This window comes from Sinohyriopsis cumingii, chromosome 11 (genome assembly GCF_028554795.1).
Source record: "Sinohyriopsis cumingii isolate HCF-2022 chromosome 11, ASM2855479v2, whole genome shotgun sequence".
Lineage (NCBI taxonomy): Eukaryota > Metazoa > Mollusca > Bivalvia > Unionida > Unionidae > Sinohyriopsis > Sinohyriopsis cumingii.
Genome location: NC_142971.1, coordinates 64731058 through 64748105, shown reverse-complemented (window position 1 = coordinate 64748105; position 17048 = coordinate 64731058). Strand labels below are relative to the sequence as shown.

The following is a 17048-nucleotide window of genomic DNA, read 5'->3' as shown; positions in this document are numbered from 1 at the left end:
AGTACATATGGTAATGCGTACATGTGATATTCTTACCCCCACAGTGGATCTGTTATCCTTAATTTTAAAAGCTCTGTGTATATCCTTTGGATCATCTTGCAACATTTTATATTAATTGAAGTCGAGTTATTGATATCTGGGGAGTGCTTCCTGCTTTCAGTGAAGTATTCTCTAAGCATATTGAGTTGGAATGAAGAATCCATATAATAAATATTACAGACTGCACAGCTTGGATTTATGTTATAATAGTTCCATAAAGAAAGTAAAGCCTGTACAATAATTGCCTTTTCTTATGGTGTCAGAGGCATCGAGTGTTCCAGTGGGATTTTAGCCATTTTTGCCATAGCTGGTTGTTATCCTTGTAATAGGGTATTCTTCTGATTCATGGGGTTATGCTAAGGGAAAGTAAGGAACAATACAGTTAAAGTGAGAAAACTATGTACAGTGGTACCTCATTATTAAGTCCCTTACTATACTGTTAACACATCATACAATGCAACTGTTCCGGTTGCCTAGTGGTTAGTGTCCACTATAGATGTGGGAGGTCGTGGGTTCGATTCCCAGCTGAGTCATAGCAGAGACTTATAAAAATGGTACTAACAGCTACCTCGCTTGGTGCTCAGCATTAACACATTAACCCCTGAAGATTTTTGTCATTTTCGCCTGAAAATCGAGTAGGAAACACATTTTGAAAGCTATTTCTGAATAGACTCGAAAACACCAAATCCCCGGTAATCTTTCAATAACATACTGCCTAGTTGTGTTAGAAACATTGTTTTTCATTGGATATTTGACTCACATGAGCAGGAGGGTAAAAGTTTTGAGTTCTTTTTTCTTTTTTTTTGCTAAACGGAGCCATTATTTTTGTATGGAGACCACTCTTTATTCCAAATGCCCATCTTATCCTACTTTTTGCAAACGCTCATCTGTCTGTTTGCAGTTCATACCAGTTTGCCTTAGATCTGAGACCAAAAAGTCTAAAATCCTAATACACCAATTGGATTACGACCATGGGCAAATTTTGGGTTAAAAAAATTCTGGTCCAAAAAATAAGTTTTTATTTTTCTGTATTTTGTAGTACTAGATATCCCAGATTATTTGGTATCATTGTAGAGCTACATCTGTCTACCGTTCTATAATATTACCCACTTTAGTGTATCATGCATGATACCATGATGCTACAGAGCTCGGCAGTAGGCTACTACCTCCTGCCCCGTTAAGCCATCACCGGGGATTAATGTGTTACGAGGTTAGTGTTAGAGCTGGTGTGACTGGTGTCAGGATTATTGTGACTAGACATCACTATAAACTGCCACATTGCAAACAGCATAGCAATATGACTGAAAAATTGTTAAAGCTACATTATAAATCCAAATCACACACACACACACACACTCATTCAGTGCTGGGTCTAGTAAAATTGTTTTCATGGTTTTTATCATTGCTCAAATGATTTCACCAAATTTTAGTTCTTGGCTCATGAGAATGATTTAGAATATGATTTCACAGCTATGTACCTCATTTTTTGTCTTTTATGCTCTGTTATGGCACAGCAAATAACAAAGATCCAGATCTGCTGTAGCATAATGCGCATGCAAATAGGGTCTATGTTTGTTCTACTGTTTACTCCTAACAAACTGCACAGACCAAGGTTTGTGCACTTTGCAGTTAGACTCATCCTATAAGTGGGTATACATGGTATATGGGGAAACATGAGTGTGCTTTATATTCCACAATTTTTGAATGAAAATTGTACACTTTTAAGATTGGGATATCAGCTACATAACTAAATCAGACACTATCTGATCATATCTACCTCCCAGGTGACTCTATGAATCTCTGATAACCATCACTCTAGACACCCTGCTTCCATAGTCTGGACACAAAATGGTAATACTATTACCCAGTGGAGCCTGCCATTGAAATTCCAAAGTGCTACTAGTTATTGTAGGTATTGTTTGTTTGATGGGGATTTTGAATACTGTCATGTCCTATTACAGTGGACATTATGCATTTCGCCTGTATGAAATAGTAACCTCCACAAGGTGAGTGAGAAGGGCAATCATACAGAGTGATCCTCCAGGGAGGGGTTTAGTAATTTGATAGCAATATTGCCACATCTAAGAAAGATTAGATCATCCTCCTGGTCTTGATCTTTAGGGAGCTCAGCTAACATGGAGTAGATAAAATCTGACTGCAGAATTACAGAGTACTTTACTTCTATTGGGGAGACTAGAAAAATAATGGCTAGTATACCATTATATAGTCACTAGAGTTTAAATAAATGGCATAGTGTCAGAGAAGTATACCATTATATAGTCACTAGAGTTTAAATAAATGGCATAATGTCAGAGAAGTATACCATTATATAGTCACCAGAGTTTAAATGGAATGGTGTCAGAGAAGTATACCATTATATAGTCACTAGAGTTTAAATGGCATAGTGTCAGAGAAGTATACCATTATATAGTCACTAGAATTTAAATGGCATAGTGTCAGAGAAGTATACCATTAGTCACCAGAGTTTAAATGGCATAGTGTCAGAGAAGTATACCATTATATAGTCACCAGAGTTTAAATGGCATAGTGTCAGAGAAGTATACCATGATATAGTCACTAGAATTTAAATGGCGTAGTGTCAGAGAAGTATACCATTATATAATCACTAGAGTTTAAATGGCATAGTGTCAGAGAAGTATACCATTATATAGTCACTAGAGTTTAAATAGATGGCATAGTGTCAGAAAAGTATACCATTATATAGTCACTAGAGTTTAAATAAATGGCATAGTATCAGAGAAGTATACCATTATATAGTCACTAGAGTTTAAATGGCGTAGTGTCAGAGAAGTATACCAATATATAGTCTCTAGAATTTAAATGGCATAATGTGAGAGAAGTATACCATTATATAGTCACTAGAGTTTAAATAAATGGCATAGTGTCAGAGAAGTGTTGGGAGTACAGAATTACTTGTTGGAATAATAATAAGAGTTGTATAGCAAGATGTCACTTGGAGTTCACTTTCACTTGATCAATACAGTTAAATTCCCATAATCCAAATGTCAAATATTTGGACTTCTGTGAACATAAGGAAATGGCTGTTTATAGTCATCAGAACTAATGTGTACATAGCACCAGTTTTCTGTCAAAGTTTAGGTCTCACTTTGATTTTAAATAATTATCATGCTCAACATAATTGTAAAATTTATTGTATGATGAAGGAGGAACAATTTCACAAGTTCTCACATAGCCCAGATGTTGACTCCAGGTTCTCTGAGGGTGTGTAGATCTGAGAAAACAACCTCTTTTTGTGCAGGATGTAACAGAGATGATGCAGGGGATCGTAAATATATTATCACTGTACTATATTAGGGACCAGTGTGACACAAAGAAGTTAGGAATACATTTACATGCAAAGAGTTTGTAAAAGTCTGAGTACCTGTAGGATCATACCTGCATTGTGACTTTGAAGAGGAAACTGGGGACTCTACATTTTGTTTTCATGATTAGGAAGCATTTCGTTAATATTTTCATTATTACTGCTACCTTGTCAACAATATGACAAGTGAACATATTAAATGTGTTTTCATGATGACAATGCATATTATTTCCAAAGCAAGTTGTTTTATATTTGTTTAAACCCAAAAGTGTAAAATAGCTAAAATCTAAATACAAACTTTTGAGCCTAAGTGAATGCTTTATGTTAAAGTCTTTCACTTTGATATGGCTGTGAGAAAAAGTAAGCTCCCCACTGGAGAATTTATTTGCCGATTGTTTGCTCTTGTAAGGCACTAGGAGGGAAAGGTGAACAGGTGACAAATAAAAGGTGATAGATGAAGCAGTTTTTACCTTGTTCATAGCTTGGTGACTTTGATTGTAAATATAACAATTGATAAAGGTCATTTTCAGATTCTTCTGATAATCTTCGAACCCATTCAGTATAGTTTAACCAAACACTGGTTTTTTCTTCACAATTCTCACTCAGACAAATGTAGCTCATTCAGGTGCATACAATTTGGGAACAGTAAATTAGCCCAGATCTGCTGTTTTCATTAAGTGCCAAAAGGTCTGGGTCTCGACTCTCTCATTGAAATTACAAATAGAACTGTAATAGTGTACACCTAGATCTTTTGTTACATGATAGACCAGAATGTCAGGGTCCTAATTTTCTGCTTAACATTTCAGGTAGAACTATGACTGTATAGACCCAGATCTGCTTAACATTACCGGTAGAACTATAACTGTATAGACCCAGATCTGCTTAACATTACAGGAAGAACTATGACTGTATAGACCCAGATCTGCTTACACATTAAGTGACTGCAGATCTGAGTCTATCTTGTTTACAGATGGGTGTGTAGTCTGTAGAGATACATATGGCATAAAGAGTATGGATGGTATAGAGAGATAAATATGGCATAAAGAGTATGGATGTGTAGTATAGAGAGATAAATATGGCATAAAGAGTATGGATGGTATAGAGAGATAAATATGGCATAAAGAGTATGGATGTGTAGTATAGAGAGATAAGTATGGCATAAACAGTATGGATGTGTAGTATAGAGAGATAAATATGGCATAAAGAATATGGATGTGTAGTATAGAGAGATAAATATGGCATAAAGAGTATGGATGTGTATTCTGTAGAGATAAATAGGGCATAAGGGGTATAGCTGTGTAATCTATTGAGAGATAAATATGCCATAAGGAGTATGGCTGTGTAATCTACTGAGATAAATATGCCATAAGAAGTACACCCACCTCCACCCACCCCGGGACAAATTTGTTGCTGAATGCATTTGCGTCATTGGAATTTAGATCCACATTCTAACATCAGACAATTTGGTGTGTGTGGAGTTTCATGGATAAAAATATAATGGTAGTCACAGTAGCTTAGTTGGGCAAGTATCAGACTGATAATCCAAGGGTCATGGATTCAATATCTATGCAAGCTGCCTGGATCAGACTCGTAATCCAAAGGTCATGGGTTTGACATCTATGCAGGCTGCCTGGATCAGACTGGTAATCCAAAGGTCATGGGTTCGACATCTATGCAGGCTGCCTGGATCAGACTGGTAATCCAAGGGTCATGGGTTCAACATCTATGCAGGCTGCCTGGATTAGACTGGTAATCCAAGGGTCATGGATTCAATATCTATGCAGGCTGCCTGGATCAGACTGGTAATCCAAAGGCCATGGGTTCGACATCTATGCAGGCTGCCTGGATCAGACTGGTAATCCAAGGGTTATGGGTTTGATAGATATCTGTGCCGGCTACTTAGTATAGACCTGTATGCTAAATGTTGGCCCAAGCTCCCAGCAAGAGCTCTTCCAATGTTTGGGTATGGCTGACAAAATAATTCAAGCTTGGTGAAATAGTCATAATCATGTAAGAATCTTTGTTCCCATGTAAGAGACTTTTGTCTATAGTGGAAATGCATGATATTAATTACCATACAAAATCAAAACAAAAATGAGTTCAGCATTGAAAGAGGTTGAGGAGGTAATATGTCTTCAGGATATGCCAATGTTATTTATGTTAGAAAATCATGTGGTAATAGAAAGATATATAATTCACTTTAAGTACACTAAACTTTTGCTTCTTGACTGAGAGTAGACTAAGATACCATGCTGATTACACACATATTGATTTATACTTCATAATATAAATAGTCAATAGTAAAGCTGGCATAGTCACTAGTGTATGATTGATTATGAGCTGTGCTTTTCCACACTTTCTGAAAATTTGTGTTTAACTTGGAACAGTTTCATGGATTTCGACAGCTAAATTAATCTTTTGTAAGTTCTGGTCATTATGTATATACTGAGCAAGTACAAAAGATTTCCTTTTCCTGTGGAAAATCGGTCTTCTTGACTTGTCTTGTTCATCTCAGGAAAGAGACAAAACTAAATAGACATTTAATAGTGACAACTAAGGCATGAAATTTTAGCAGAGCATTTTAGCATCTGACATATTTGTTCATCCAGAAATATTCACTAATATTATAAATTTGAAGACGTGTCTTTTGGGTTTTTTTAAATGTCATCAGGGACATTGGGGAAAAAGATGGGGAAAGAAGCAGTAATCAGTCTAGTTCACCTGTCTAAAATCATCGGATAAATGTCAGCTACACTAGTGAACAAACTGATTGCACATTGATAGACATGTTGTAATAATATGATGCTTCAGAAATTGTTCCATGCATTAAACTGATTGACATGACACACCTGCAAATTACTAATTAGGTCTTAATGCATGCACTGGATCTTAAAGTGAATGTAATCTTGCCCGAGATCAATAAAATATTGGTATTAACAACCATTGCATAGGAAATAGACCAGCGGAGTAAACATATTAACTGTCATTCGTTGAGGGTCTATATTCAATATAGAGCAAGACGATAACCCCTGTCTGTGACATTTCCAGCAATAACATGAGTATTTTTTCTTATTTTTTTTTCTGAGTAGCATGAAGTTTTTTACTTCATTTTTAGCAACAATCTAATTTTACCTTGCATAATTTTTACATTATTTTAATCCATGTTATTTTATCAGTATTTTGCATTCTGGAAAAACAAGTAAGATAAATGATTTATCTTTGTGTCAGTCATGAATACTGTAATTTAATAACCATTTTGCATTTCATTCCTCTATTGACTCTAATTAGCTTAATTAGATTCCCTGTTAATATTCCTAATTAGTTACAATCAAGGTAACGATGTTATGGTCTGATGCTGTTTGATGCTTCTTTTTTTTTGTAAGTGGGATGAACTAATTTGGTAACTTATTTATTGATTTAGATACTGAGGGATTGTTAATGGCTGCCATTTTAATGAACATTACAGGATGTGGGACGAGATCTTATGTGTTTTGTGGTATCTTATTTAATATATCATCTTTGATAGAATTCATCATTGTATTCCAGTCGTGCAGTTAGGAACCAATTGCTCACCTTGTATCCCAGGTTGAATTAATATTTTACTGTCACTGTCTGTCCTTTTGATCATAAAATTTACATTGTTAATTGATTCATCCTACAGCATATAGCATTTCATTTTGTCCATCTGTCTGTCTGTTTGTCACAACCTTTCCAGTTCACATGAATTCAAGACTACGTTGCACCCAAAGTTTCATAAGGTAAATCACTTTTTTGCCTGACTCCATACAGTATATCATGCAGTGTGTTTATTCCAAATCCATTCGCTGGATATTTGAGAAAGACATATAGTTCAGCATCTGAATGAAACACTGCATGATACACAAATTAACCTTTAAAATTACATTCTCACTTTCATTTAAAAGTATAATACCACACAATAATAGTGTAATACACAACACCAACTGCAGTTAAATACTGGTGAAAGATACATGTAATTACAGTACTAATTATAGGTGAGGTTAGGTTTACCAGCAACCTTTAGCTACAAGTAATCCACTTGTAATCTACAGGGTCCAGGTAAAATTGCACCTGTAAAATGTTATTGGAGATCTTCATCCGTTAAAAACATAACAGAAAACCTTGGTATTACTCTGGAAAAAAAGTCAAATCATGTGACATTAGATTATGGTTTAAGAGATTAGAATAGACCTATGCTTTTGAAGAAGGTCCTGTTAAATTGTTGAATTTTAAACCTATTATTATTAATCTTCTATCCAGGAATTTCTAAGCAAACTTTCTACGATCTGCTGCTACCATTTCTCCCCACCCCAGGACTATGCCCCATTGTTGGGCCACAGGATCAAGCAGAGGGACAATTTTAATAAGAAATACATTTAGCTGTTGTTGTTGTTGTTGTTATTTCTGATGTAATGCATATTTGGAATAAAACAGGACCGCATTGTTACCTATCAGCTTCCTGCCCAAAGGGTATGATCTGAAATGGAACCATTGGGTCAAAAAGGATGATCCTCTTTTAGTTAAATTAGGGGTGTCGGGTTTAATTTCTTTTCATTTCAGCATCTGTGTTAATCTCATCTGGAGTAATTAAGACTTTTAAATACTTTCCTTACCTCTGTAGCATTCCTACCCTTACATATTGCCCCTAGTTGAATTATGGGGTTATGTCATGCGATATATTGACATTGCATCTGGGGTGGGTGAGGCATATATGTTTCTGTTTGTTGGTTGATTGAATTTACTAGTACTTTGTTGGTTGGTTGGATTTACTGGTATATTCAACATCCTGTAGAATGTTGTTCCGAGTTACATTGCCTAGGACAAGCTGTCCGACAGCCAACCTGGACTGGTCATGAGGATTTCAGACCATTGCCAAGGACAAACTGTCAGACAGCCAACCTGGACTGGTTGTGGTCAAACCAACGACCCAAATATTACCAACCCAGTCATCAAGCAACTTAAATACTTAAGGTCCCATGTGTTTCATAAAACATTAAAATTTAGCAATTAGATATGGTTCCTTTTCTACCTTTGAGTAGCTTCAATCAAAATCAGTTGTTTGAGTACAGTATAGTCTTCATCAGTTTATCTAGTAATCAATTAAGGTACAAGTGAGGACAATTAAGTCACCTTTATCCAAAAACATTTTGAATTTGTATTGATAGACTGGTCTGTATGTAGTTGGTAGTTCCGAATCATTTTTTGTTGATTTTCTTCTAAAATTACCATAGTACTTATCTGAGTTAATGTGAATGTGAGAAATAGCTATCTCTCAGTGATATTTTTCCAGTATTTTAACCATTCGGTTATTGATTTCTGGAGCCTACTATCATTTGGAATAAGTTTGAATAATTTTCAGCCCAGAGCATTATAACTTGGATTTTTATCATGTGCTGCAAATCAATTTCGCTGTTGTTGCTCATCTGAATGGATGCCATTTAGAGTACTCCAGAGTTACAAAGCCAAATTTAAAATATGGTATTAAACTGCATGATTTCAAGTTTGATTGCCCCTTCATTTCTGATTGAATTGAAGGCTGAATGTAACATGGTACATGTATTGGAACTAAAGGACTGAATGTAAAATGCCACTAGAAGTCCACATCTGAATTTAACAAGGCATTATAAACAAAAGGCTGAAAGTAATAATGCATTAGAAGTAGAGGGCTGACTGTAATAAAGCATTAAATAAAACAAATTGTAACAAGGCATTAGAAATAGAGAGGTGATTGTAACAAGGCATTAAATGTAATGAATTGTAACAGGGCATTAGAAATGGAGATCTGTTTGTAACATGGCATTAAAAGTAGAGGGCTGAATGTAATACATGTATGTCTTTAGAAGTAGAGGGTTGAGTGTAACAAGGCATTGGAAACAGAGGGCAGAATGTAACAAGGCATTGGAGACAGGGCTGAATGTATCTAGACATTATCTATAAATGTCTCAATATAACAAGGTATTAGAAATAGAGGGCTGATAAAAGTCTCAATGTAATAAGGCATTTGAAGCAGATGGCTGAATGTGAGAGGAATTTAGAAATAGAGGAATGAATGGAAGAAGATATTTGAAGTAGAGGGCTGAATGTAGCAAAGTATTAGAAGTAGAGGGCTGAATGTAGCAAAGCATTAGAAGTAGAGGGCTGAATGTAACAAAGCATTAGTAGTAGAGGGCTGAATGTAGCAAAGCATTAATCATAGAGGGATGAATGTAACAAAGCATTAGTAGTAGAGGCCTGAATGTAACAAAGCATTAGTTGTAGAGGGCTGAATGTAACAAAGCATTAGTAGTAGAGGGCTGAATGTAACAATGCATTATAAGTAGAGGGCTGAATGTAGCAAAGCATTAGTAGTAGAGAGATGAATGTAACAAAGCATTAGAAGTAGAGGGCTGAATGTAACAAAGCATTATTAGTAGAGGGATGAATGTAACAAAGCATTAGTATTAGAGGGCTGAATGTAACAAAGCATTAGAAGTAGAGGGCTGAATGTAACAAAGCATTAGTAGTAGAGGGCTGAATGTAACATAGCATTAGTAGTAGAGGGCTGAATGTAACTCATTCAAGGCATTATAAACATAGAGTTTATAATGGCATTAGAACTGGAGGCTTGAATGCAATAAGGCATTTGAACTTATTCAGCTAATATTGAGTGTGGAATAAATGGCAGCAATCAGAATATTTATATGAAGATCTCATCTTTTGTTTGAAGTAACAAGGGTGGTAGATACATTAAGGCCTTGAAATAATTTATTAATTTGAAATGAAAAGCTTTTGGGATTTCTGCATCATTGCACTAAATTATGATAGTATGTAACATTTTGGAGATCTCTACATCACTGCAGAAAATGATGGCCGTTTTACATTTTGGGGACTTCTACATCACTGCAGAAAATGATGGCCATTTTACATTTTGGGGACTTATACATCATGAGAGAAAATTTTCGTACCGACATTTTTCTTTGAATTTTTTAATGGAGAGAGTTAAAAGTTGGGAAAAAAAATCAGAAGTGACAGTTTAAATCTTTATTTGCACATCATATTTGACCAATTACTATGGAGGGGCCCCAAGTGGCCGAGTTGTCTAAAGCGCTCTCCATTACGGATCACTGCCATCTCACCTCTGTCTGCATGGGTTCGAGTCTCGGATTCGGCCAGTGTGGATATGTGAAAAAGCTTGCCAGTAGCTTCTCGAGGGTCGGTGGTTCTTTCCGGAGATTTCCCGGGTTCTTCCTCCACCATTAATACTGGCCGCAATGTATAGCCTATCGTGTGCTGAAAAATGGCGTTAAACCCTACAACAACAACAACAACAACTATGGACAGGGTTCATCATATTTGACCAATTACTATGGACAGGGTTCAATTAATCTTAAAAAAGGATTATGTTTAGAGTTAATGGCTTCATAACAGATTTACTTGTAGAATGCTCACTTGAATAGGATTTACATACACCCAGAGCTGTTGAAGCCTAGTTTACTGACTGATCCTGATATATCTGTCATAACATAATGTGGCATTAGGTGTGGTTCTTAATTAATGTGCATGGCAAGATGCAGTGCATTCTTAATGTAATTTTGATGTAGATCTCAGTCCTTTCCATTGATCAAAAGAAAATGTGGTTGAAATGTTTTTCATGAGTAATCATATTAGATTGTTTGGGTCCAGGTTACACTTTTGTCACCAACTTTATATAATTAAAAGGGACTATATTTATATGAATGTCACTGGAGTTTTCACACTGTATGTGTAAATCCCAGGAGGAACAAGCTTCCCTGCAGACCTAATCAAAGTGACATTGATACAGGTGAAAAATACAGGTGTGTTATCATACTGTGGCATCTCTATTCTGTCCATGTTGTAATGAAACCCTCGTGATTAAAGATTGTAATAGAATGGAGTAGCCTGCAACCATTGTTGACATCAAAAACAGGTTGGAGGTAGCAGAGTTTCTGTATCATTTTGCTGATTGACTGATATCTGGTCCCAGATATAACAGTCTGTCATGTGGTTGACTGATATTTGGTCCCAGATTTAAGTCATGTCATGTTGTTCATTGAATCTTAGCCTTTGTTTGTTTTAGGGTTGCATGCTAGCTTCAATTATTTCCTAGTTTCACATCAAAAAAGGGAAAGATCACTGAGATCTGTACATGGGTTTCTTTGTTCAGCAGATTATTACTGATAACCTGACCCATTTAATTAATATACCTTGTTTTCAGATAGAAATATGCTATGTTCGACAATAAATTCTTTGATGTAGGATGACCTAATGCTTCCCTGATTTGCCATTTAATTTGGAGGGAGGGGGCATAGAGCAGGGAATGACTAATTTTCTTTCCAACTTGGTTTTTTTTGTTGCTTCTACTGCAAGACAACTATTCTTTTACTTAACAGAATAAGTTATTTTTCTTCTACAAGTCAGATAAAGAGTATTTTTTTCAACCTTTTGTTGGCCAGACATTTGTTAATAGAAAGATTGCAGAAATGAAATGGTCAGTCTCTGTACTATTTGTGTCCTAGTAAAATATGCATCCACTTTCAAAATACATTGACCCCAAACTGGTATTAAACAATGTACTGTGTGGTGATCCAAGTCTTTGGTCTTGGACTGAATTCTTAAGATCCAAGTCTTTGGTTTTGGACTAATTCTTAAGATCCAAGTCTTTGGTTTTGGTCTGAATTCTTAAGATCCAAGTCTTTGGTCTTGGACTGAATTCTTAAGATCCAAGTCTTTGGTTTTGGTCTGAATTCTTAAGATCCAAGTCTTTGGTCTTGGACTGAATTCTTAAGATCCAAGTCTTTGGTCTTGGACTGAATTCTTAAGATCCAAGTCTTTGGTTTTGGTCTGAATTCTTAAGATCCAAGTCTTTGGTTTTGGTCTGAATTCTTAAGATCCAAGTCTTTGGTCTTGGACTGAATTCTTAAGATCCAAGTCTTTGGTCTTGGACTGAATTCTTAAGATTCAAGTCTTTGGTTTTGGTCTGAATTCTTAAGATCCAAGTCTTTGGTTTTGGTCTGAATTCTTAAGATCCAAGTCTTTGGTCTTGGACTGAATTCTTAAGATCCAAGTCTTTGGTTTTGGTCTGAATTCTTAAGATCCAAGTCTTTGTTTTTTGGTCTGAATTTTTAAGGTCAGAACAGATTTAACATGGCAGATGACTTACACATTCCGACTTTTGTGGATTTGGGATTTGCCTACACATTCCGACTTTTGTGGATTTGGGATTTGCCTACACATTCTGACTGACAGATTGTCTACACTTTTCAACTCTGGCAGATTGGCCTACACATTCTGACTGACTGACAGATTTGTCTACACATTCTGACTGACTGGCAGATTTGTCTACACATTCTGGCTGACAGGCAGATTTGCCTACACATTTTGGCAGACAGGCAGATTTGTCTACACATTCTGACTGACAGGACGATATATATCTACATTTTTCACAATTAAATTATCTTGTTTGAACACATGTGTATTGTTCAATCTTCTTAGATTAACATTTTGCAAAAAGATTTTATAAAAAGGACAATGAAACTAAAAGCTGTATGTTTCATGTTCTTCCCAACAGTCCATCAATGCAGGACCCCATTTCAGGTTTAATACATTTTGCATTGTTTAGTAATAGTAGAAAATGTTTTCATTTGTCTATTTGCAAGAACTCTTAACAACAAGTATACATACATACATACATACATACATACATACATACATACATACATACATACATACATACATACATATGTACATACATACATACATACACACACACACACACACACACACACACACACATGCAGCTATTATTCTTGAGGGTGATAATACAAATGTCAAATGATGGAGGAGTTTAATTCATCCTTCATGGCTTCTGGTAATGAAAAATGTAATGCAGCATGCATACTTGTGAACCTTATTGGAGAAAGTCCATATGGACATAAAATAGTTCAATGTGACACGTAATGTTGATAATTTGTACTGAAATGCATATTCAATTTGTACTTGCATCATATGCAGGCAGAAAAAGGAAGCATATAAGTTACAATCACAAGATTCTTCCAGATTGGGAATATGTTTTATTGATAATTGAAGGTACATAACAGGTTTCACATAATGGTTTGGATTGATATGTCAGATTTTTGTATGATTTCCTGGATTTTAGCAGAACAATCTTAAATTCTGCGAGAGCTAGAGATTAGCTCACTTGGATTATGTCTTTGAGAACTGTATTTTATTGGATCCCAGAACATGCGAGGATGGGGTTTCTAATCAAGTTAGCTGCAAATACTGGAAAATTTATGTTAGACATTATAAGATATAACATATGCTTTATTACTTGGTTACCTTGCTGATCAGTGCATTGGTTTTAAAAGAGTTTAACTTGTATATATCTTTTAAAAATTTATTTGAAAATCTAAATTCTATACTGTTAGAGACAAGAACCTAAATCCTGTACTGTTAGATACAGAAATCTAAATTCTAATCTGTTAGAGGCAAAAATCTAAATTCTATACTGTTAGAGAAAGAATCTAAATCCTGTACTGTTAGAGAAAAGAATCTAAATTCTATACTGTTAGATAAAAGAATCTAAATCCTGTACTACTAGATACAAAAATCTAAATCCTGTACAGTTACCAGTATATACAAAAATCTAAATTCTATACTGTTAGAGACAAGAATCTAAATCCTGTACTGTTCGAGACAAAAATCTAAATTCTATACTGTTAGAGACAAAAATCTAAATCCTGTACAGTTACTGGTATATACAAAAATTTAAATTCTATACTGTTAGAAACAAAGATTCTCATTTGTTGCTAATAATCACTATTTTGTGCATTTTGCCAGCTACAGCTGAATAAAATGTTCTAGGAACAAAATGAACACTGTCTTTTCTTCCTGAAAAAGTATCTTAATGAGACAAGGCAAATATATTTTTCATAAAGATCCTGACATGTCATCTGTCTTTAATTTTGTATGCATATTTGTTGTAATTTATCTATTACAATTTTACTTTTATTTGGAATTTTTCATCTTTACAGCTTTCAAATTTAACTTTTTAACTCATTAGCCCCTGGAGGTTTTTGTCATTTGCACCTGAAATGCGAGTAGGAAACACATTTTGGGGGCTATTTCTGAATACATCCTAATACATTGACTTCCAAGTCATTTTCCATCAACCTAATTCCTAGTTGTGTTTGAAACATCATTTTTCAGTGGCTATTTCGCTCATGAATGAGCAGAAGGGTAAAAGTTGGAGTTTTTTTTTAATTATTGTATTTTTTGTTGCTTAAAATCAGATTCTGACCTCGGGCAAATTTTGGGTGGAAAACAATTGGGTCCAAAAAATTAGGTTTTTCCCTCTGTATTTTGTAGTGCAACTAGAACTTCCAGATTATTTGTTACCATTGTAGAGCTACATCTGTCTACCTTTCTATAATACCACCCACTTTTGTGTATCTTACATGACCTTGACACTACAGAGCTTGTCAGTAGGCTACTACCTCCTGCCACATAAATGCGGCACCAGGGGTTAATGAGTTAATAAGCACCATTATAAAGCCAGTAATGTGTGCCCTTAAAACTTACCACTCATATATACACATTCTTTTAATAATTAAAAGCCATTAAAATATAGAAAATGCAATAATATACAAGTATTTAGATGGAGATATACATTTTTGTGAAAAATACATTATATGCATTGAGATGGTGAGATACATTTTTGTATGCCTTTGTTAATGTTGAAAAATCTATCATAATATAATCCAGCTGGATTTTATCTCACTGCAGTTTATCTAATACTAATTTAAACCATATTCTTGCGATTAGTGTCTTAAAAAAAAAACATTTCTGTTTCCATTTTCTCCAGGTAAATGGTCAGGATCTATCTCAAGCCACACACGAGGAAGCTGTGGAAGCATTTAGGACTGCCCGCGAACCCATCGTGGTTGAAGTCCTGCGGAGAGTTAACAGTAACAAGACTCCTTCGTCTAAGATGAGAAGTCGATCTCCAACCATGGTATCTATAGGAACTCAGACAGATGAAGACATCTATGGATTTGATCGACCACCCACGCCACCACCTGCCTTTTACCCCTTTTACAACAGTGGGTGAGTAAACCATCTTTTTAAGATTTCTTTTCTGATATTTGGTCACCTTAATAATTTTGTATATTACCAGTAATACCTTTTTGTGTGTGATTGTGCTCTTTTTGTGTGTTTAAGAGTTTGCAGTATAGGTCCATTTCTTGATACTTTGCATTTATTGTAACCTACTGGCTTTTTACATGTATGCTGAAAAGGTGAAATAATAAGTCACTGTTTCAAACATTCTATAAGGCTTTGTACAAGGCCAGCCATGAATGTGAACATCTTCAAGCTGAACACTTCTTTCCCAGTGACTGTTTATCAGGCAGAACACTTCTTTCCCAGTGACCATTTATCAAGCAGAACGCTTCTTTCCCAGTGACAATTTATCAAGCTTGAACACTTCTTTCCCAGTGACCATTTATCAAGCAGAACGCTTCTTTCCCAGTGACAGTTTATCAAGCTTGAACACTTCTTTCCCAGTGACCATTTATCAAGCAGAACGCTTCTTTCCAAGTGACAATTTATTGAGCTTTAACACTTCTTTCCCAGTGACCTTTTATCAAGCTGGACATCTCTTTCCCAGTGACCGTTGAGTTGCTGAAACTTCTAGCTAGTACTTTTATGTGTAATTTGTTGAAGCTTCAGATGTTTATTTGTAACCTGGAGCATTGTTGATTATAGAATATAGTAAATAACCTTATTTTACATCCTTGGCTCAAGAAATTGGCCTTATGGCACTCATAGAGCATATAAAAGACCCAAGACAAATAAAATAAGGGAGCATTACAGTTGACTTTGGACTGATTGAATCTTTCAGGTACATTGCAAGTTGAATATTAATGGAGTGTGGCCAATAAACCATTTCATTGGGTGACAGAAACACCTTGCCAAGTTTAATTAGCTGGGGAAACACATGGATTATGATCATGGGTACAAAAATGTAAAAAAAGAAATGCAGTCTTTAGTAAAAACAACCAACTGTGTTTATTTCCAAAGAAAATGTACTGGAAGGAAGACAAAAGTTGACTTGAGTGTATAAAATACATATCAGGATTGAACGGTTACATGCAGACATGGAATTCAATCCTGTTATGGAACGTCTCATTCTATTCAAAATCTGCTCAAGAGGGAAGTACTTCATTCCACATTCAGCGTGTGCTTGTCTTATATTGCAGTGTCAGTTATGTATTAGCTCTCTTGTAAGAAGGGGAAACATCATCCCAGACATCTAACTGTACAGTATACTTCACTGTAATTTATCTGTTACATGTAAAATTTCATTTGATTAAAACATGGAGGGGGGGGGTAATGAAGTGATATATGTCACAAAGGCATTTAGCCTGTGTTCCTGTTCACAGAAATATCACTTCATTATTTTTGGGTAAAATATGTTTTGGCAAGACCTAAGACAATGTTTTAGCCAGACCTAGGGCATGGTTTTAGCAAGACCTAGGGCATGATTTCAGCAAGATGTAGGGCACGGTTTTAGCAAGATATAAGGCATGGTTTCAGCCAGGCCTAGGACATGGTTTTAGCCAGACCTAGGGCATGATTTTAGCAAGAC

General features: G+C 35.5%; 1 protein-coding gene across 2 annotated transcripts in view; it reads left to right on the top strand.

Annotated features, from left to right (window-relative positions):
* LOC149788590 (E3 ubiquitin-protein ligase PDZRN3-like) overlaps window positions 1-17048 on the top strand; it is a 405601-nt gene that overhangs the window by 284348 nt on the left and 104205 nt on the right. For both annotated transcript variants that reach the window (XM_089974641.1, XM_089974642.1), the window contains one exon: window positions 15264-15505. In XM_089974641.1, the coding sequence (XP_089830767.1) occupies window positions 15264-15505 (242 nt within the window). The remainder of the gene's footprint in view (window positions 1-15263; window positions 15506-17048) is intronic.